Raw genomic sequence first — 24,033 nt, 5'->3', positions numbered from 1 at the left:
AAAACAAGATGAGTCAGGTGGATAGGCAGTGTAGAGAGGAAGGTAGGTAGGGTTTCTGACAGAGCAAGGTAGGGCATTTTCTCCAGTTAATGCAATTGGTAGCCCAGAAGACTACTGTTCTCATGTGCATTTTAGACTGGTTATATGTCACATTGTAAAATCCCTAGGCCCTAGAGTGCTTGCCTAGCTCAAGTTGAGGGTCCTAGTTTCAACTTACAGTTCTTGGGGAGGGGGTTCTCTAGAACAGGAATCTTTGCCTTGCAGATTGCCCTATAGAGTTGATTGACAACTTGTTTAGATTGTCTCTTAAATTAAGAAACAATGAATGTCGTTTTCCTTTCTCAGTCTCTTGCTGTCAGTGATCATAGGGCTTAAGAGTCTTAGAGCCAGGTTTACACAGTTATGTATGGCCTTCTAGGCAGCTTGAGTCACCAAGTCTCCTTCCAGAGCCAATATATATGACTCAGGTCCCATCCTGACCAGTGATGTTTTGGTGCCTTGCTTTGTAGCATTGTGATCACAAATCAAGTCACAGTGTCCTCCAAACCTGGTGGTATTGATGTGCTATTTGCTCACACTCACACTTGATTTCACCTGCCCTCCTCATTTCTGGAATCCATCTGACCATCCGCCTTCTGCACTATTTTCTACCTTCCACATCCTAATCAAGTCATTCTCTAATGGTTTTAGTTGGACCCTCACTTTCCTTCCTATTGATCATCTAAACCAATGGTCATCAATTAAGTGCAATTTTATTAATATCTCCACATCTTCTGCAGTTACTTGTAGGAGTGGGAAATTTTAGTTGGATGTATCCTTCTTCAAAGGAAATCTGTCCAGTGTGGGGTCATCTGTTCTGTTCTCTTTGTGCACGTTCCTTTGTTACCCATTTAATGGATGCCATTGCCATCTTCCTGTCAATCATTGTAGATTCCCACTGTCCTTTCTCTAGAGTATCCAGTTGATTTCCTCCTGCTTCCTTGATTCCACACATCATCTGCATTTCATTCTCTTCCCTGTTATGCTTTAGTTGAGTCCCTTATCAGCGCCAGGTAGAATCACTAAGAAAATAATGAAATCCTTTTGCTGTTAATCGAGGAGTTTTTTACCCAGTTAGTGTACTTTTATCCACACTGTAATTCAGGTAGGAAGCTTCTGATTTAAAAAAAAAAAAGGTAGAATGGTGAAAAGGAGAGCGGGAGGCCAAGATAAGAAAGTGACAAAGGAGAGTAGAGAGGAGAGGAGGAGGAAGGTAGAGAGAGGGATAGAAGGAGGGAGGGAATGGATGGATATATCAGCTCTGCAGATGACCTCCATTCCCTTTTGTTTCTGCATCAGCCAAACTCTTAGCTCTTCCACATTCTTGCCAGCCTTCCACCACCCTGCACCCTTTCTCATCCTCGTTCCTACATGCCTGCTGGCATGGAAACATCCTACCCATACTAAACTGAAGGTCGTTTTCACGAAGCCAATAATGGATGGTCCAGTTGGATGGATATCATTTCCTTTCTGTGCCTGTGAAGTACTCTGTCCCTAACTTCCTTACAACCTTCCCAGCTCCTAGCTTTATGCTCCAGCAATCATGTGCCTTTGTCCTCATTAATTTGAGACTAGAAACTCAATTTTGTTCATCTTTCTATTCACTCAAGCACATTTAAAAAAATAGACAAGTGTTGAACTGTTAAATCAATTTCTATTTAAGTAATTTTAGTAAAACTAAAGGAATAAGAGGTCAACATAGCAACCTGTTGTGTTTTTAAAAACACTATTTTTAAGTTAGCAAACACATTTGTTTTTTTGCGACTTGTTTCCTTAGGAATTTGATTTTCTGAAGAGGGAGACTCAGAATGCCCCCCAGACCAAATTATGTCCATTGTGTTATTCTATTCATATCCAGGTGCCTTGTGAGTATTATCTGACACTATTTAAGAAGGCATGCTGATTGAATTTTGCATAAATGAACTGCCTCACACCAGGAGTAGAATCATGCCTCAACACAGAACAGCATGCTTTGAGAAAACAATGGCAAAATTCCAGGACCTCATTTTATTGAAACTCTAATGTCCCTACAGTGACCAGCTTCTGGACAAACCAGAGTCGGCTGCTTTTCCCCTCACACCTTTGAATTACTGTTTTCTTGGAAGAACTTTTATTTTAAGCCTCCTGCATATTTCATGTTGTATTAGAGTCTTGTTAATTGACTTAATATTTACTTTTCACTAATTTATTGATTTTGATTAATTAGAGACAAGATCTTTTAGTACCACAGGCTGTCCTCACATTTCTGATTCTCCCTGTCTCTGTTTCCCCAATGCTGAGGTAACGGACATGCTCTACCATGATGTGGGGATGAGGATAAAAGAAAGGGTAACAGGGTGTGAATATGATTACAGCATATCAAATGCATCCATGGAAGCATTACCATGAAACTGTATAATGATACATGCTAAAAGTAATTTAAATATCATTTTATTGTCTTTGCAAAGTATGAATTAATAGAGCTTTCATGTCTCCTGAAGTTATTTTACTAGTAATGGTCATATGAAAATATTTTAATAAATTTGTGCACTGAATAATTATATATAAAGACAGTTTTGACCTTGTCTCAATTCTTATTCAGGCAAAGTGTTTATTTTACTACTGTAGATAAATTTGAAAGAAAGAATATGTAGACAAAAATGTATCACATGGTACATAACTTGCTAATCAAATACATAATCAAGGTTAACACTCATGTATTATGGGGCTGGAGAGATAGCTTATCTGTTAAGAACACTGGCTATTATTCCAGAGGATGGAGACTCAATCCCCCATACTCACAACTGTCTATAACTCCAGTTCTAGGGGATCTGACATCCTCTCTGGCCTCTGTGTGATTCAGGCGTGTATCTGGTAAACAGACATACCTACAGGCCAAAGCATATATGTATATATGTACATTTATATACATAAGATCATTTTGTTTTCATTAAAAAACGTGTGTGTTATGAATCTAGGAACACCTAGAATTCCTAGCGTGAAGTGAAGCTGTGAAGTTCAGAATTTTATTCATTTTTAAAATTCCCATGTTCTCCTTCCCATTTGTTCTGTTCCCCAGTCACTTCTTATTCTGCTCAGCACTCACCACAGAGCAGTCAGTGTTTACTATTACTTAGAAATAAGATAGCCACAGCTTAAGTGAGAGTGTTGCTTACCCAGTCTGAAATTGTACATTTTCTAAACTGTTTACTCCCAAGACATATCTGTTATTTTGCTCCAATTAATTCTGCATTCCCAGCTGTCTTTTCTTCCTATAGTATAGTTCCTAATAAATTCTTCATTGCTGCTCTCTGTTTTATGTCTAGTTTTTCACATAAAGGTTTACCTCAAGTACTTTCCAGCAAGTCTGTAGTTACTCAGCATTGCTTCTACAGAGAAAAACATAGGCACAATTGAATCCCTGGGAATTCCTTTTGCTATCTGCTCTATTTTTTTTTTAATTATACCTTTTGGAAGCACAAAGCTATTATTATTATTATATGTTTGTAGGACATATCTTAAACATTTTAATGCATTATATTATTTACTTACCATTGCTGTTTGAGGACCACCCTTGTGTTATGTTCATTTTCTGCTTTCCTGAGTTAAATTCTTTAGCTGCCTTGTGTGTTTTGTGAAGAATTTATTATGGTAAAGTCAAATTTAAAATGTTTGAACCTCGTTGAAGATGTGCATTTTTATCTTGTGAAGAAGAATTTAATTAGATATTGACTTTAGACCTGAGAATAGATTTACTTTGATTTTGAAGATCACACTTTATTACCTTCTGTGCCTACTATTATTATGTGGCTGAGATAATTCTTCATTCCAGGTAATTTGACTTTCTGATATGTATGTATGAGTGACCTGCATTTTCATTTAATATTCTCTGCCTCAGGTTACTACCTCCTTGCCTATTTATTTTTTAAAAACTGGTTAAGCTTGGATCTGAAAACCTTTTTTTGTCCATACAATATATTTTTCATAGGCATCTCTTCAACATTCTAATCTATTCCCACTCCCATATTCTACCCACCTCGTCTTCCTGGGAATCGTAGTATGTCTGTGTTTAGTCTATTCACCTGTCTACTTTTGCTTCTTCCTGTGTAAATAGTGGCTTTTAAAATCTGCCTTCTAACAGTGCCCCATAGCAGTGGATTGTCCATTCTTTATGCTATTTCATAATGCAGACGTTTCTTTCTCTTCTGCTAGCACCCAAATAACCACATGGGGACTTCTTATTAATTATGAAAGCTACATGACAGCTTAGGCTTGTTTCTACCTAGCTCTTATAACTGAAATTAACCCATTTCTATTCATTTCCTTCCTGCCTTGCGGCTTTTTTACTCTGTACTGCCCATGCTACTTTCCTGCTTCCTCCATCTCTGATTGGCAACTCTGAGTATCTTTGCCTTCTTCTTCCCAGCATCCTCTCTGCCCTGAAATCCTGCCTAGCTATTGGCCATCCAGCTTTTTATCAAATCAATCTGAGTGATAAATCTTCACAGTGTGCAAAAAGATTATTCCACAACACTTGAACTTCTTCAATTTTTACCACTAAAAATTTTTAAATGTCTGTTCACATCTGAATTTTTGTCCAATACCTTCCCAATCTTACAGCTCTTCCTTTATCTTATCTTATCTTTTTTTTTTTTTTTTTTTTTTTGAGAATTCTATTTGCACTGGTTTTAAAGGCTTTCGAATTTACCATGTTTCTCTTGGTTTGGGCTTGATTCCTTTCTTTTGGGATGCTGACTACTCCCAGCTTTACATTTTGCCCTTAGCTCTGTTTTTTTTTTTTTTTTTTTTTGTTCATCTTTTGTAGACATTCTGAGGTCATACACTTTATTCCTGCTGTGCAGTGGGTATAGATTTTTGGGCTGATCAGGCCCCAAACCTACTGCTGACCCACACTTACAAGAGGACATGATAGCCGTGACAGTGATGAATCATACCCAATCAGTTAGCAAATAGATGCTTTTTGGAGCTACCTGAAAAATAGCTACAACTGAGCTACAACATAGCTAATGGACCAGCCTCGGTCCCTAGTTCTGACATAAGAACAGTCCTTTCTGATGAATGGGCACATTCATGTTTTAAAGTTTTCCCACAACTCCACCTCCTCCCACATCTTTCTTCTAGAATCTTCAGGTCTGCATAAAGGAAATACTGCCCCTGATGTCCCACTCCTAGTGAAAGTCTGTCGCCATGCAAACTACAGGGGTGCAATAACAGATTTAATTCTAGGCTAAGATCTTACAAATGACTGGACCATTTATTCCTTTTGACACGTCCTTCTCACTCCTTGACACTTACGGGATAGCTAGATTTCCAGATCTTCAAGCTGCACTACCACTGTGTGAATCCATTTCCCAGTGACTACTTACACACTGCACCGTGTCATCCCACAATTCACCAAAACAAATTCTTCCCGTAATCAGGACACTGACTCTTCTCAGTCACTGAGCACTGGCTCCTAATGCTTGCTGTTCTTTCTTTTTCCCAGGGTACCTTTCACAGTGTAGTATTTCTACTATGAGAGCCGGCTTTTCATTCAGTTAATTGCTGGACTCGTGTTGTTGTTATTATTGTTCTGTTTTTATCGTTTAGACTCCTATTCTGAGCATTTGAAATAGCCAGAGTTCAGATCATAAATCTTCTCCATTGACTTGTAATTAGTTTTTGAAAAATGTTTCCACCAAATGCCTTTGTATTTGAATTCTTGGTACAGCTTGTAATTTTAATGATATGATATCATGTAGTAGCATTTGGGTGCATTGCTAGATGAATTAAGTAACTGTCAATAATTCTTAGTTTTCATATTTGAATTTTCCAACACTTGAAAACATGTTTTTTTAGTATTACAAGTTCCTAAGTCTTTGTCTGTTGTAGAGTGTTTCAGAGCCCTTGCTGCTCTTGCAGTGGACCAGGGTTCTGTTCCCATCCCTACATGGTGACTCACAACCAACTATAACTTCAGCTCCAGGAGAGCCAGTAACCTCTTCTGACTTTCAAAGGCACCAGGCATGTGGTAAAACACTCATACAGTTAAAATTGTAAAATGATAAAAACAAATTTTAAAAATTATCTCGTTCTCAGAATTGATGAGACCAGGCACGATATCCTTTGAATACTTAAAAGGACCACATCTATACCAGAGTAGTTGCTGGATACTGCCAGCCGACCAACTTCAAAGTCACAGGCGCTGAGCTGGGGAATTCATAAGCAGCCTTTACAAGAGCATTTGAAGTCCTCAGTACACTTGACCTTGCACTGGACTAGAACCTTATTTTTCATGTTTGCCTAACACTACAAGTGATCCCATTGACTAATTTGAGACCATTAAGTGGGATCGTTTAGGATAACATTCAATGTAATTGAAAACATTTGATGTATTCCAAGAAAAGGCAGCCAATTAGTTACAAAGCTTGAGAACTTGAAGAGGAGCAATGGCCTATGTGTGGCAGACTGAAGAGGGAGACAAATATTAGAAGAACCCTCCTTCCTTTCTTCCTTTCTTCCTTGACTTTTAGAGACAGCATTTCTCTGTGTAACAGTCCTGGCTGTCCTGGAACTTTCAGTGTTGTTAAACCAGGCCAGCCTCAAACTCTCTGAGATCCACCTGGCTCTGCCAAGTGCTGGGATTAAAGGAATTAGCTGCTAACCCCCCGTGATTTACAGTGGCGTCTTCCTTTTAATACTAGCTTTTAAGACTTTTCATTCCAGAGTCAGGCATGGTGACACACACCTTTAATCCAGCAGAGGCAGGGGGATCTCTGTGAGTTTGAGGTCTACAGAGTGACTTTCAGGACAACCAGGACGACATGTAGAGACCCTGTCCCTCAAAACAAGCAAGACTGCTAACCTTATAAATGACGTAACCTTATCTCTGCTTTTCTTTTAACCCATAGGCTGTGGTATCACCTGATAGAAAGAATATAATGGTGTAAAGACTTACCGTTTGCCTAGATTTCTCTGTTAATAGTATGGAATTTTCTATTTTTCCTGAAAATGTATTCTTTGCCTCCTCACCTCTGCCCTGCTACTTAGGGATATTTTTTAACAATGCATATGTCCCAAGACATTATTTTCCAGCCAGAGAGCCGACTGAGATTTAAAACAAAAACAAAACAGAAAACCCGTGTAAAGAATGGGAAACTTGGACTCCCGGGATGAAGGAGAATTGAAGATGACAATGTCTTCTGAATCAAGGCTTGGCAGTGACACACCATTGCTTTAACTCGTGTGGGGACAGGTCCTGAGTACAAATGAGAAAAGGGGAGTTTCAAGCTCTGCCAGCAGCCATGAAGGGGCCTGTTCTAGGAGATGCTGGCACAGACTGCTGAGACACATCTCAGCAAAAAAACAAAACAAAACAAAACAAAAAAAATCCGCAAGCTCCTCAATCGGAAATGTGAACTGTTGTAGCTCCAGGCAGGTAGGGATGCAGAAACTGACCTAACCCTTGAGCATTATAATGGAAACTTCCACTTGAAGTTCCAGTCACCCACTGGATCAAGGTTGCTGTGGGGGACATGTCACCACCCGGGCATGATTTGGCTTTTCCCAGAGCATAATGACTGGCAAATACTTCCTCTACTTCCCCTGATAAAGACATGACCCAGCTTGGATCTGTACCTTCTTGCTTTTCAGAGGGTTTGGGTGAAAGTATAGCATCGCAAAGCTTTTTGGGGGTACATCCTTGGCGAAAGCCAACCTAGGTTCCCAGTTCTCTTGAGGGAAAAGGGTTGGCTTTAGCGTAAGCACCATCAGCCATTGGAAAGGGTTACCACGGCAACAGTGCACATGAAATTATTCCAAATTGTTGATGCTTAATTAAATGAAGCATATAAGAGAAAATGGATATTATGCAGTTAAAATAATAGATAAGCAAAATATATATAAGCAGAGATGGATACATGACTTACATAAGCATAGACTGAAAGCGTAGTATGTACAGTGATCTCAATTTTTAGTGAAAATTTAGTTTACATGTTGATCTGATGGTGATAAACATTGTGGTGCTTAAGAGAAGCACTTTTTATTTTACAGCTCCTTGAAAAACCAAATAGTGATCACTTAGTACATTTACACGTAGAGAAACCAAAATCATATTTGTGGGGATATTCCAAAATCTATTACTCTTGTAAGAATTTCTGCTTGAGGGAAAGGGACATGATGTCCTGAGTGTATTGGGAGACGGGGTAGGGGTGCAGTGAGTAGAGAGGGAATTAGGAGAAAGAGAAGAGGAGGAGAGAACATGTGGGACCAGAAAGATTGAGTCTGGGGATGAATAGACAAGAGCAAGAGATACCATCATAGAGAGAGCCATTATAGGTTTGAAGAGAAAACTGACTCTAAAGAAATGTCCAGAGACCTACAAGGATGACCAATCTAACAATCTGAGCAACAGTGGAGAGGCTACCTTAAATGCCCTTCCCTGATAATGAGATTGATGACTACCTTATATGCCATCCAAGAATCTTCATGTGGTAGCTATTGGAAACAGAAGCAGAAACCCACACTTAAACACTGAACAGAACTCTTGGAATCCCATTGCAGAGAGGGAGGAGTGATAAGCAAAGGGGTCAAGACCAGGCTACAAAAACCCACAGAGACAGCTGACCTGAACAAGGGCGAGCTCATGGACCCCAGACTGATAGCTCGGAAACCAGCATTGGACCTACTCAGATCCCCTGAACATGGGACTTAGTTAGAAGGCCTGGGCAGTCTAAGGGACTTCTGACAGTTGAACCAGGCGCACAAAAGGACTTTGGGAGCATGTTTCCCATGGAGGGATACTCCCTTAGCCTAGAGGCAGGAGGGAAGGCCTAGACTCTACTCCAAATGACTTGACAGATTTTGATGATCCCTCCTGGAAGGCCTCACCCTCTCTGTGGAGTTGGGGGGGGGGGTTGGGGACCAAGGGAGGGAGGAAGGGAAAGGGAACTGGGATCAATATGTAAAATAAGAAAAAAATAATAATAAAAAGAACTTCTCCTGGAGCATGAATTATATTTGTTATTTTATGTTCATATGAAACCGGGTACTGCTCTTTACACACGAATTTTTGAGTGCCTTTTATTAGTTAGTAGGGACAAATTTTTAAAACTGGCTTGCAAACTGATGTCCTTTGGGGTTCTTTCTGCCTCTAGACGTGTCATGTCAATAGTGTCTGACTGACAAGTGTACCCGATACGCTCTACTGACAATGTGGTTCAGTTTATGGCATGCAGCGAATTCATTGTTTTATCTTAGAGAGTTTTAATTTAGACTCTTCAACCCTCCCTCTCTCAAGTCTCTACCCCTTTGGCAGCAATGTGCCACCAGGTTCAGTTGAACAGAAGAAAGGAAAGTTCCCGATCTGGCCAGAGTGGAGCGAGGCGGATATAAATGCCGAAAAGTGGGACGCAGGCAAAGGAGGAAAGGACAAAGACAAGACCGGCAAGAGCCCCATCTTTGTAAGTAGGCGTGGCCGAGCATCGCAGATGAGGGTCGTGGCGCTATGTTTTGCAGTCCAGGAGAGGGAGGGAGGCCAGGCTCTAGCACATGCTAGACAAGTTCTGCCCCGGGGCTGCACCCCCAGCTCATTAATATTGGGATACACCTGTCAGCATGCGCTCGCACTCCTCTTCTCCAATCAGCGTTCCTAAGGGAAAGCTTTTATTGTCTCACTATGTTTTCCCGACTCTTTGTCCTGGGAAAATGGGCGGGACGAAAGAGAACGGGAGTCTTCGAGAAATACAAAGGAAAAGGAGAGAAAAGTGAGCTGGCTTGGCATCTGGTTTTTGGATGGTAGGGAACCCAGCATTTGACTCCTTAGCAAAAGGGCCACTGTGTACCTGCTTTGGCACCTGATGCTCTAACATGAGATGCTAGCTACAAAATGAGACAGACACTTGGCTACTGTTCCAGTTCTCTGCTTCTGTTCCCTCCCATCTTCCACACAGACTTGTTTTTGTCTGAATAATATAGATAAATAGTAGAAGCTGATAGTTTTCACCATCACTGCATAAAGGCACTCCGAGCTCCCAAAAGGCTTTTTTTTGCATCCTCTGTCAGAGTTTTCAAGCACAGTTCCCCTTCCCTCCCTGATGTTTCTCCATACATTGGATTGGCACATCAGGTTGCTTCATAGCTGCATTGTGTAAGGGTGGATTTGCCCAATCTACCCTACTGCTGTAAAATCCGAAAGATACACACACTAACAGAGACGCACATCCACACCAGCAAGCTCCAGATCCTCACATGTTTTAAATTGCTGTTAATCATTAAAATATTTCCCCTTCGTTTAAACTCCAATGGTTCACAGGCCCTTGGTATTTGAAAGGTACAGCCATTTTAGGTTATGGTGCCAAGAATGCATTGCCCAACATATTGCTAATCTGGACATTAAAGGGCTAATGAAATCAGTAATTAATTGCCTTTACTAAATGTCTTTTGGGAACCAGTCACTGAGATTCTGCATCATGCTAACAGAATTTAAATGTTTACTCATTTCAGAATGCTCTGTGCAAATAAAGACATTATTTGGTCACCTAGCACGTATTTCAAAAAGTTTGCGATACGGATATTTTTCTTAAGTGAATCTCGCCAATAGTCCACAATCAAATTTTACTCAACAATCAAGGTCCTGTCAAGGACATAGGCCATTCTTTTAAAAATTCTTTTAGATATTTTTCTTTTATTGAAAAATTGATGTTTTCTTTTTCATCATGGATCCTGATTATAGTTTCCTCTCACCCCGCTCATGCAAGTTCTCCTCCGTTTCCTGTCTCAATCCACCCAGGTTCTGTCTCTCTTTAGAAAACAAGCATGCTGCCATGGGATAATATTAAAATAAAACATAATGTGGGCATCTCTGCTTTAGCTTAGGTTACCTTCTATGAATCCATTGAATGTATTTTATGTACCTTTGGTATGGGTTTATTCTCCTTCCTATATTCATATTATTCTTCGATTTGGTCTTTTTGTAGTGTCACAGATTTCCTGGGTGTTTTTTTCCTGGATTTTTTTTTTTTTTTTTTTTTAACCACAGTATCCATTTTCTCTGTAGTGTCTGCAATGCCTGAAATTCTTCTATCTCTTGTGTTCTGATGGCAAGGCTTGCCTCTGAGTTTCCCGTTTTAGTTCCTAAATATTTTTATTTTCAGATTTCTCTAGTATTGGCTGTTAATAGGTTCCTTTAAAGGGGTTATTCATTTCCGCTTTAAGGACATTTATTATATTCATAAAGTCTACTTTAGAGTCTCTGTCTTGTGTTTCAGTATGTTGCACTACTCAGGGCCTGCTGATGGGTGGCTGGGCTTAGCAGAGTCATTGTCCTGGCTGTTATCGATTGTCTTTTTATGCTGGTGCCTAGGCATGGGTCTCTTGGAAGATTGTAATTCTAGGTACAGGTATCTAGTTTTGCCTTTGCTGTTGTGTGTCCCTGCTTTCTGTTGCCCTCTCTGGTTCTTAAAAAGAGTGTGGTAGGTTGGTGCTGCCTGGTAGGAAATTCTTCTGGGCTCCTGAGAGGTATGACCACTGAGGGTAAAAATGTGTTTCTAGGTATTGGGAGCAGACACTGAGGAATGCAGAGGTGCCGAAGGGTCTGCTGGAGGGAGGAAAGCAGGATAGTGCACCAGGATCTGCTTTGTGCCCTGGGAATAGAGGCAGAGAGGGGGTAGAGACCACAGCAGGTGCTCTGCTGCACAGCTGGGGCTGGGACTTGTGGGTTGGATTTGGAGGACTGAGAGGTAAACATCTGTAGTTTGCCCAGTTGCTTCCTGGCCATTTTGAATTTCAATATTCAAATATTCCACAAAGCCTTTCTGAAGACAAACACATAGATTAATTACTCTGCAAGTGATTCTATATTGATCTAACATTTGTATTAGTTGGTTTTTACTAAGATTGAATTTTTATTATAATATAATAAAACATATTACAATATGGCCACATAAAAATTGTTCAATTTAATTTTACTTTTTGTCTAGCACTTTTTTGAAGACCCTGAAGGGAAGATTGAATTACCACCATCGTTGAAAGCCTTTTCCTGGAAACGTCCGCAAGATTTTATATTTAGCAGAGTAAGCACTGTTTTCCTATTGAATGAAGCAATTATCACCTAAAGGATGGGATATCTTAATGACCAAAGTTTGCATTCTTCAAGTAATGTACAGTGTTTTTCCTGTGATCTACAGCAAACATAATTGCTTTTTAGCCCCTAACGCAGAAGTTCTTATTTGTCAGTATATTTTAATAATTCCTTTATTGGTGGGACTAAGGAGATGGCTCCTTGGTCAAGTGCTTCCTGCGAAAGCAAGAGAGCATGGGTTCAATCCCCAGAACCCATTTTAACCTGAATATGGCAGCATTGCTTGTAAATACCACACTGGAGATTGCCACACAGGCTAATCTCTGGGGCTCACTAGCCAACCAGCCTAGCTGAATTGGTGCATTTCAGGTCAAATAAACCCTGACTCAAAAACCAGAGTGGAGAATGATGGAGGAAGACACACAAGGTTGCTCTTTGTTCTCCACACATCCCACCCAGGCATCACAACATACATACACGGGCAGGCACATGTAAACACACACACACACACACACACACACACACACACACACACACACACACACACAGGCGCAGAATAATAACAATTCTTGCATAAATTTAAAAGATTATTGTGTTTTGGTTTACAGGATTGATTTTTCTACTTCTTCCAAAATGTCAAATTACAGCCAAAAAACGTTGTGAAAACTTATTTGCATTTCTGACTAGTGAGCAGATTTGCTCCATTCCGCATCTCAGTGTGAAGTCATAGGGCATGAAGATCTCTTTCCTCCAGTGTTTATTATAATTAATTTTCCAGTCCAAGAGATTTACACATGGATTCCCATCTTCCAGGGATCCTCCAAGCATCTTCTGAAGCCTGTTTCCATTTCTCGACTCTGTACTCAGTCAGTTGAATCATACATTTGTGGAGACACCTTCTTTTTAAACAGCTCTCACATACTTTAGAACTTTAGACCCTGTATTCTAATACCTTAATAGCCACATTAATTTGAGGGCATTTCTTGTCTGCAGGGTTTTAATTATCATTAATGTTTTTTCCCTTGCTGGTTTCCTTACTGTTTTCATTGAATGCATAGAGCACCAGTAGGGTAAATTAATTAGTACCAGTCAAATAGTGTGTAATGGAGCTGATTCTTGTGTTCACTTGCAGTCTATTGAGTCTGTTTCCACACAAAGTAATTTCTATCCTCAAAGTGTTAGCCTTCATCAGTGTTGGTCCTGATGCAGGAAAATGTAAGTCAGTCGTCTTACTATTGAAAAAAATAAGTTGTATCTATATCCAAAGTGGTATCTAAAACAACAGTGTCTTTTGAATGCTTCCTTGTAAGACATTTCATGTAAGTCCATTATGCACAAAACATTCTTCTAAATCAAGTTTAATTTCGAGCAACATGGATATGGATATAAATTCGCTGCTGTTCACACATTGGTAGGTCTTTAATAATATATCATATTCTGCTTACTATAAGTTCACCATTGATGCCCCCCAAAAAAATGGTTTTATAAATTGAATGAACAGATTTTTTTAAGAACAATTTCTTCTACTTTGTAGAAGACAGTGGGTCTAACTAGAGTTAGAGTTGTACTAAAAATACTGTGTATCACAACAGGCCATCAACTTGCATATACCACTACTGGTCCCTCACAAAGGTTCCTCTCTCGATAGATCATCCTAGAATAGGGCCCAGAACTTCTAGAAGTGAAAGTGTAACTAAGGGAATCCCTAGGTTTCAAGATTTGATGTATAGACTCACAATAGGAATCATTAAGTATATCCATAAGTAAGGTTAAAGCAAATAGAACAGTACTGTAAAATAATGAGCTTCTGTGAGATTTGGTCTATGACACCCTCCTTCCCTCCAACTGTTTCATGAGCTAACCTCATTTTTTTCTTTTCTTTTTTAAACTGCAACATTTTACCCTTCCCTTTCATCTCTCCAAACACCTCTGCATAGCTCTTTTTATGAGTTGCTGTTATATGCATATATGCAATGTATATACATATATGTTCCTAAACGTAACCTGTGTGATGATGCTCCTATATATGCTTTTCAGTGAAATCGTTTAAAGAAAGGACTAATTGCCATGACCCCACCTCCTCCCCTTGGGAGCCACATTTGCCTGTAAACAAATGGCTGTTCAGTATTTTTGGTAAAAGGGTTTTCTTCACAACACCTAAAAGGGGCCCTCTTCCCTGCTGAGAAAGGGTCCTGATGTGTACAAATAGTTTGATCCCTCTGAAGGAATGGCCTTGTGTGATGCTTTATAAGATCAAAGGTTACAGTGTAAAACCTTGCACCTGGTGTGATGGAATCCCTCCCTTTGACTTTACAGACCCTATCCTGCTTTGGCTTCTAGAGATTTCCCAGGCACTAGCCTGATCTGTGTCATTCTGTTAGAGGACTCGATATATTTGTTATTGGCTTAATAAAGTGTGGTAATCTGAAACATTCTGGAGTAGATTATATTGTTCTGGACTTTTGGTATTAGACTACTCTCACAAAACTGTCTTTTAATAACTTAGGTTCCTTTTATCTTAAAAAAAAAAAACAAATACATATCTATGTCTGTATTTTAAATTTCAGCCTCCTGTAGTTGTGAAAAATGAAATCATGTTTGACTTATTTTCACCAAATGAACATATATTCTGCAGCGAGGTAGGTAGGGCCACAGGGCCCTCTGTTCCATGGAGGAGTGTCTCCCAGGCCTGTCTACACAAACAGCTCCTGAACAACATTGGCAGCTCATTCTTGTTCATGATATGACGGATTTGGGGGGGGGAGTTATTTTTTTCCAACTTCTTTAAAGTATAGCTGTCAATTAAAATGTATCTATTTTATAGAATATAATTTTAGTGACCAAATACATATATACACATATATACACTCTGCTAATTCAAGGTCAGTATCAAATTCACTTTTTTAGTCCTTTTAATTTCTATCGTTACTACATCTCATGAAAACAAAATCAAGACCTAAATAAATATGATGAAAATACTATATGTAAAATTTATTATTACTCTTAGAAACATGTTTTTACCGTATCCCACTTAGAATTGCAGTGCACATTATTTAAAACGTAATTATCAGCGTTGGCGGCTTGTTTTGTTTTGTTTTGTTTTGTGTTCAGCTTATGAGGTGGATTATCAGTGAAATCTACGCTGTGTGGAAGATATTCAACGGAGGGATTCTAAGCAATTACAATAAAGGAAATTCGGGAGAGCTTCCGACCCTGCTCTGGAAACCCTGGGAGCACATATACTCTCTCTGCAAGGCTGTGAAGGGCCACATGCCGTTGTTTAACAGTTACGGGAAATACGTTGTGAAGCTGTATTGGATGGTAAGTCACTCCAGCTGCCTTTGAATTCGTCTCTCCTTCCTATTAAAATAGGAAACAAGAATTAAAAAAAAAAAAAAAAAAAAAAAAAAAAAAAACCACTATTATTTTGCATAGGCAATCTCAGACTTTCTCGAGGAAAGTTTGCCTTCTGTGGGATTCAGGTAGGGATGTGGCTGGGTAGCCAGGCTGAACTTGGAGTTCAGTAATTTGCAGTGTGGCTCTTCATTGGTCTCATCCAAAGAACAGCTTGCAGGGGTGCTGCCCAGCGGGCAAGCACTGAAACTCGGCCATTTTCATGGAGGTTACTTTTACCAACGCGCTGCAGATTAATGGCTACTTGATTTTCCAGCTGATAGAAGAAGTCTGTTGTCTCTCAGCGAGGGAAAAATTTCTACCTCTTTCCAAGCAACCCCAAGCTGGGAGGGTCTATCCACACCAGAGTCTACACATTACCATTAGCAAAGAATTTGAGAAAATTCCTTCTGATGAGATAATCCGCCCCCATTTCCTGTCGGTTCCCAGACACAAACATTGATGCTTTGATGTTGAAAGTTCTCTTCCAGTACTCATGCAGTACTCATACACATTTATCCTTTGCTTCATCCGGCAAAGACTTACAAACATGATCCTAAAAATAGGCTTCGCTCCCTTCCGCTTGATTCAGTGCGATCAGCGGCAGACACGATTTTGCACTCCATTGATGCTCTGCCCTTTGCCGACTCTTCTGCCATGTTTGTTTGCACCCTGAGAGCCAGTTCCTTTCCCTGCCTTGTTACAGAGGTTCTTTTCCTTCTTTTCCCGGGTCCCTCAGACTTCTTGGAGTCTTCTTTTTCCTCATGACTTCTTGGAGTCAACCCTCTAATATTTAAGATTCTGATTTTTAAAAACATTCTTTAGTGATGCAGGCCTGTTATCCCCCAGAGGTAAGAGGCGAAAGTAAGAGGTCCTGGAGTTCAAGGCTTGTCTGGGCTACGGCTTAGGTTGAAGGCTAGCATGGGCAAAATGAAAAGTTCAAACAAACAAAAAACCCAATTAAGCATATGGCTAAATGATAGAGTGTTAGCCTCTCTGTAAAGTTTTGGGTCCAATCTCCAGTGCTTGGAACATCAAGTAAGTAATGAATTGTGATTTTCTTACCAGGGCATTATTTCTCAGCAAAGTGTTCTCATTACATTCAGACTGGATTCTCAGCTCGTTGTACAGGGTTCATTTGACATCAGCGAGGTAGAAAACGTTCTGGGTCACACTGAGAACGGTCTCCTCTTCCATCTGTCTGCAGTGACGGTGCAGGGATACACAGCATCTTCCCAAATATTTTCCAATTTCTATAGTGCTTTGGCTCCCAAGAGGAGAGAGAGAAATCAATTTAGCTATTGTTCGCTACTTCAAATACAGCCCGTTGGGGCAGCCTGTCTCTGAGCTTTCATTGCCTCTGATAAGCAGATAACACACAGACCAACAATTTCTCCCAGTTGTTATTAATGTACTTATGTGGAAAATGTTTTTGTTTTCCTTCCTCACTGAACTTTATAGTTCCATCCATGCTATTTAATTTAGAGTCTCTTGGGCCGTAAGGCAAAACTCCAGCACAAACATGTAGGGACTTCAAATCCTTGCTTCCCCTGACCCAGCCCTCTCCTTGGCCACCTGAACCCACCTGGGAGCAGAGGCTACAATATTGTTTCATTGTGTGCTGTGTTGGCTTTGAGACCTAGTCTCATTTGCACTGGCTGCCCTTGAACTCACAATGTAGGATGGCCTTGGACAGTCCTGTCCTCATCTCTCATCTGCTCGGATAGCTGTATCAGCCACCAAACAACACTTATAATCCTGTTTTTAAAATAAATTCTCAATAATAATTTTATTAATTAAACTTAATGAACAATATATTTAAGATATTAAACAATGACAATGCCAATTTTTTTTTGTATTATTTGATTACTATCTCCTCCCAAAGAAATACTGCATTTAAACTTTAGTATGATTATATATGCTTTTAGTGGGCAAATTCAAATACTACTAACATATCCAACATAGAAAATCAGAGTTCTTCGTAACATTAGTATATTTTGCCAATCACAGCCAATGACTCAGGTATTTCTCCTGTACTTTCCTGTGTTCTCTACAAGGATACAGGAACACACTGCATACCAGAATGGTCAAACACTACAGTTCTGTAACTGCCCACTCATTTGGCCATGGGCATTTTCTATGCTGGTATATTCTTGTATATTCTGTACACTATTCTGTGGACATATAAGCAAATCCATGCACATTTGTTTTAAATTTCCATTAATAAATGATTTAGTTGTGCATGAGGAGCTTTGTGTGTTTATCTTGTCTTCTCTGCCTATGGAATTACTCCATTATGAAGTTGAAAATGTTCATTTTGATAGGTATAGTCAAATTACTGATTTTAATTTGGATTTAGAAGTCATTTATACCAAAAGGAATCACAAATTAATTTGCCATTTTGAAGCTTGTCTACCTATTGTGACTTTCTGTGTTTCTCTTGGGAGTTCTTTGGGATTATTCCAGTCTTTATATCTTGTTTTGTTTTTGCATATACTCTGTATATTTATTTTTCCAGAAATTAAAATGTATACAGAAAACTTTATGTAAGCACTTAATAGCTACATTCTCACCTGAATTCACATCTAAATACCTTACCACCATTTCAGACATCTCCCCTCTCTGAGATAGTTTTCTTAAACATTTTCTGAATATCCTGAGAACTTCATCATAAAATTCTTAAAGATTTACCTTAGTTTTAGTTGTGTTTATGTCTCCCCCTCTCTGTGAGTGTACATGCATGTGTATGCCGGTGCCATGGAGGCCAGAAGGGGGCGTAGGATATGAGTTGCCTGCTCTAGGTGCTCTGAAGGGAACTCTGGTCTTCATGGTTGAGTAGCAAGGGAGTTACCTCTTTTTCTCTCCAGACACCATCATAGATTGGCTTTTAATATTCAAATACAATTGTAAAAGGTCCAGAGAGCAGCACTGTCTCATCTTGCCTAGGTGTTAATTCTTCCTGCCTCACGTGCTGTTCCCTTTCATTCACTGGGTCCCCTTTTAAAAGGGGCCTGCTCACCTCCCATCTTTCTATTTCTATTTTCCTTCCTTCCTCTTACTCCCTCTCTCTTTTCCTTCCTTCCTCTTACTCCCTCTTTCTCCCCCTCTCTCCTGCTGTTCATCTCTGGAGGCCAGTCTTCCCCCTTCCCTTTCCCCTTTATAAGATCCCTTTTCCTAATTAAAAAACAACAACAAAAAAACCCTTTTGCTTGAGCCCTATCACATGGCATCTTTCTCTTGCATGCCTCAAGCATGCCACTTTTCTTAAATTGCAACCTCATATGACACAAGAGAATTCAAAACTTTTGTTCATTTATAAGGATACAAGTAATTTCATGAACCTTCAACCCTTACAATTTAATCACCTCCCAAAGGCCTCATCTGAGTGCCAACATTTTGACTGTTCAAATGTCAACATAAGTTTAGAGGACAAAATAACCATGGACAGAAATTACCTATGTATATACAAATACATGAAATACTTGAGGAAGAGGGGGTCAATCAAAGAATAATGTTAATGAATCAAAATATTACCGGTGGACAGTTAGAAATCTATTCAAATTATAGTTTAGAAACATACACAATACAGAATGTTCCCCCTGTGTTATGATACACATTTTATGCAGTAGACTTTTTGAAACGTAATTGCATTCAATGTAGTGTACATGGTTTAATAATCCAAGCATTCTTAGTTGAGAAATAACTTTGATCTTCTGACTAAAGAGGATACTATTGAACTACTTTAGCATAATTATGGAGGATAGTTTAAAATTCTTTCATGGGATTCTAGTTGGCCACTTCAACACTCGATTTTGCAATCAAAACGTGAGAGGGGACTTACCACTGCTATTTTTCATTATGGCAAAATAAGCCAATTTGGCACATTATTTTAACCATTTAAGGGTAAAATTGCTTTCACAGTTTGTGAAAACTGTCACTACTGATTTCCTGAACTCCGCATCATCTGAAGCAGAGATGTTGTACTCACTAAACAACAACTTCACATTGCTCCCCACTGTGCCCCTTGGTGACCACTTTCTATCTCCACGAACGCCCTAATTTCATTTCTATGTTTGTAATAAATTATGCTGGCAAGAAGCAACATAGGGTGAAAGGGTTTATTTGTCTTACAGTGATTACAGGTTAGACTTTGCTGTTGCAGGGAAGCTAAGGCAGGCACTCACAGCAGCTGGTTACATCATATCTGTAGCCACGAGCTGAAAGAAGTGCATGCAGACCTCCGACTCATCTAGCTTCCTCTATTCATGGTCCAGGGAATGGTACCATATTGTGGGAAAATAGGCCGAATAGATGTTTATTCAGGGAGAAATAACTTACAACAGAGACGGATGACTGCCAGCAGGTTCCCGTCCCAAGGATGCCTCCGGATGCTCTCTGTCTTCAACCAGGAATCAAGAGAAAGCTCTGGGGTCCCTGACCCAAAACCTTGTTCTCCAAGGTCACATCAGCACCACAATGGGCATGGTCAGTGCAATAGGTATGGGCAAGGTGAATAACTCACTACAGTACTGCCCAGTTTGGGGCTGGGTATTTCTACCTAGGTCAACCCAATTAAGTAAAAGTTTTTCACAGGTCAGTCTGATCTAGACAGTCCCTCACTGAGACCCTCTTTCCAGGTGGTTCTAGATTGTCAAGTTGACAGAGTCAGCCGTCACAGGGAGCCTGTCTTTTTAAGGGTAGTTAAGTTCGTGAAGCACATGTCTTCTCGTGTCTCCTTTATTTCTCTGTGAATTTATTATTGTTGTTGTTATCCATTTAAAGTCACATGAGTTGGGTGCCTTTAACCTGTAGCGTTAAAAAGATACAGGTACTACTAAAGAAGATACTACTGAATTCAGGGTTACAAGCCCGAACTTTTAGTTAAACATCTAATGGTTTGATTAAGGAACATATTAATTTACTTCATGTTGGAAATTAGACCATTAACTAGGAGTACTGAAAATATAGAATCAGAAGTATAAGATTAGGGAGCATATGTCTGGCTCAGTAGTAAAAAGTAATATTTGAAGAGTTTGGACTTGGGTACACAAAGTATATTATGCTCAATCTTATTTCTGGTTGAATCATGGTTTCAGTCCGCTATTTGAAGCTTACTTTGTAATATGCTCATAAGACCTCCGAAAGAAGGAATGGTATTGATAACACCATAGTTACATTATAATAATATATTTCAGAAGCTAAAATAGTCAACCAGATTAGCTCTGAAACCTGTCTCTCAGCTTTCAACATAAGATGTTAACACCAGGCTTTTGTTTGCTTAACAAAAGTAAGCAGAAATATGTAGTCATGTTTGAGGGGAGAATGCTGTAAATCACTGATGGTGTTACATTGTTTTCTTCTCATCTTTAGGGTTGCTGGAGAAAGATAACTATTGATGACTTTTTTCCATTTGATGAGGATAACAATCTACTGCTTCCAACTACAACCTATGAGTTTGAACTCTGGCCAATGCTACTGTCTAAAGCCATCATTAAGCTGGCAAATGTTGAGTATGTAATGAGAAAGTATCCTTCATTTGTGTGAAATTAAAAGGGCACGGACATCCACACTGAGAGCCTTTTAAAAATCTAAGACCTTTTTTTTTTCTAAATAAAGTAAACTTTCAAGTATATAAGTTAAGGTGACCAATGCACTGGTTTGAAGTATTTATTGTCTTACCTGGGTAAAGGACAAAACCATCCCAAGAAAGAGCATGCAAAAATCATTCTATTCTCATGCTTTCTTACTAGGAGTAGAAAGTATATCATGAGGAATGTTTTATGTTAATGAGGGAAATTGTTTACTAGGGGAAATGGTAAATCATTTACATAATGAATAATACATACTAAGATCCAATGAGAGTTTTATAATCTGTATATGCAGCAATACTGTATAAACCTTAAAAAGACTGAGCTCAGTAAGAGGCCACAATGCTCTTTAGGCTTTTGCTCCCATTGACCACCTGAAAGCATCATGATGGAAACTACTTACTCGTTTGTTTCCGTGTGTCTGCAAAGTGTGTTTCTATTTATCTACCTTCAAGATTTTGCACTCAGCATACATCCGTCATGTCCTGCAGAGAAGCCTTTCTTCCATTCTGGCCCTTTCAGGATAACTCACAGTGAATGTGCTTGACAACTGTATAACTCAGTAACCACATCCTCACTCAGACTGCAGGAGCCAGATCCCATAAAATCCCTCCCTGTGCCATAGCAACTCCATCCTTCACAGACCTTACCCTCCTGCTTTAGCAGGCCTTCAAGCCTGTGCTCAAAGCTCAGCGCGCCCCCCCCACCCCCGTTCTCGAAGAAACATTAGCAATGCCATGGAGATGCCAGGGCTCCTTTGTGCAGATATCCCCTTGACTCTGCTTCCTTTTGTCTCTCAAGGCTACAGAACTAAACAGCCACCACTATTGTCAGGCTCTTCCTTTTTCTTGCTAAACCCCAGATTCTACTGATAAATTCTTTCAGTCCTACATTTCAATGATCTTTGTAAAACTTTTGCCCAGATTACTTTTCTTTTTTAGGCAGGTAATTCCACTGGTGGCAGTTGTGTCTGTCTGTCTTGGGAGAAAAATAAGTATAATGCTCTTAGTGTTCCTAAGAATTGGAGCTTCAAGGCTGGCACAGCATTGAATAAATGACCCAGATAGTTGCAGCAGCATTGCGTTCATTGTAAAGCCACGGTTCAGTGGAATTCATTAAGAACACGACTAAATAAGTTTTCCTTTTAAATTAAATAAACAAAGCCAGCTTGGAAATAAAAGACTAATTAAAGAAGAGTACCTTTAAAACTTTTCTCCCATCAACCACCTTACATGATGTCATTTATATTTTTCTATAAATTCATCTCAGATTTGGTTTTATATGTGAGGCTTAGCATTCTGCAGACAAACTTAACGTGTTGCCGTGATGTGCATACCCATGTGGAACATGGACAGAAAAGAGCATCATTTCTAGGAGGTTTGCAAAGTCACTCATAAAATGAAATCACCAGAGGTGTTTAGGGGAGATAGTGAAACACACGTGATTTATGTTGTCTTTCAGAAATGCAGCAGCATCAGGATCCATAGTCCATTAAACAAGACAGTACAAATCCATAAACCCTGTGCTACATCACTGATGGGCCATGAATTCTTTCCAAAGGGAAGGATGTGTTGGTCAGTCAACATCAGTAGCACCATGCCTGACACAGGGCACACTGCACCTTCATTCTGGGGTGAAAGGGGCTATGATATTTTCTATGTACACTAATGCACATGTAAACAACACTAACTACCCAAGGAAATCACGCAGGGGTATCTGCATTGCTAAAGCCCACCTCTCACTTTGTGTCACATTGCCAGGTGTACTCATGTACAGGGTGGACCACATATTTCTGTTTTCTCCTCCACTGTCAAGAGTTCCACTAAGAATTCCTTACTTACCTCGAGTTGTCTCATGAGCATCTCAACATAATCTCTACAGTTAGAATGGTAAAACCACTCCCCCTTGAAGGGAACAGAATCACACATAGAAATCATAAATGGGTTAACACAATTTTACACAATATAATATGAATATATTTTATGCTTAGTAAATTAGTGGAAAATTTGCAGCTTCTTAAAGAAATCGTTCCTAATATGTGATACCCTTGTCAAAAGAAAAAAAAAAGGCATATATTTGTGCTTTCAAAATACATTTGAAAGCTTAGTATTGGTTCTACTTAGGCCTTTTTAAACAGATTAAAAGCATCTGGCTTGTGAGATGACATTCCTTTAGACTATGACGTGCAGCTGGTATGACACCCTACGTTGACTACTATGATGCTGCACAGAGTGTTTCCTAGTTTTTCTTTACTGTTATGCATTTCCAATCATCAATAACCATAGCACCATGCATTTCTTTCCAGCATCCACGTAGCACAGAGGCGAGAGCTGGGAGAATTCACAGTTATCCATGCACTTACCGGGTGGTTACCTGAAGTCATTCCTCTTCAGTAAGTTTTTTTTTTCTTAAAGAAACATTGGTTCATTTATTTGTGTGTGCATCTATTGGGGGTAGGGAGTGGGGTGTGAAAGTATAAAGGTAGATGTCGGAAAACAACATGATAGTTCCAGGTATTAAATTCTGTTCATCAGGGGTAGTAGCAAGCACCTTTTGCCTATTGAGCTAGCCCTCCAGCCCCTCATCAGTAGGTTTAAAGACTAAGTTGCTGATATTATTGGTTTTCTCTCTTTCCAACATTTCTTTAAGAACACTGCAAGAATGGTCATGGTCATGTTTTACAGAATGTTTGGGGGCATAGCATTTTATAGTATTTAAAATTCCTTGGAAATTTTAGGGTAAATTATTCCTCTTTATAAAGCAGAATAACCACTAGATTTGTTGAATCAAGGAAGGACTAATCATAAAACAAGCAATCAAGTGAAATCTTTTAGTGTTTATCTACTTGCAAGATTTATGCACCCAGCACAGAGAAGGCAAGTCTGCCATGTCATATAGAGCAGCCTTTCTTCCGTTCAGGTCCTTGCAGTGCAACTCAAAATGCCGATGAGGCTC

At 39.5% G+C, this 24,033-nt stretch overlaps 1 protein-coding gene across 1 annotated transcript in view; it reads left to right on the top strand.

The window, feature by feature from the left end:
* The window catches only part of Adgb (androglobin), a 95,499-nt gene that overhangs the window by 9,273 nt on the left and 62,193 nt on the right, over positions 1-24,033 (top strand). Inside the window, exons 2-7 of the mRNA XM_051206085.1 lie at positions 9,317-9,479; positions 11,997-12,089; positions 14,665-14,736; positions 15,209-15,418; positions 20,861-21,000; positions 23,384-23,470. Of these exons, the coding sequence (XP_051062042.1) occupies positions 9,317-9,479; positions 11,997-12,089; positions 14,665-14,736; positions 15,209-15,418; positions 20,861-21,000; positions 23,384-23,470 (765 nt within the window). The remainder of the gene's footprint in view (positions 1-9,316; positions 9,480-11,996; positions 12,090-14,664; positions 14,737-15,208; positions 15,419-20,860; positions 21,001-23,383; positions 23,471-24,033) is intronic.

The sequence above is a fragment of the Phodopus roborovskii genome, unplaced genomic scaffold, assembly GCF_943737965.1.
Source record: "Phodopus roborovskii unplaced genomic scaffold, PHOROB, whole genome shotgun sequence".
NCBI lineage: Eukaryota > Metazoa > Chordata > Mammalia > Rodentia > Cricetidae > Phodopus > Phodopus roborovskii.
This window is presented reverse-complemented; position numbering and strand designations above follow the sequence as displayed.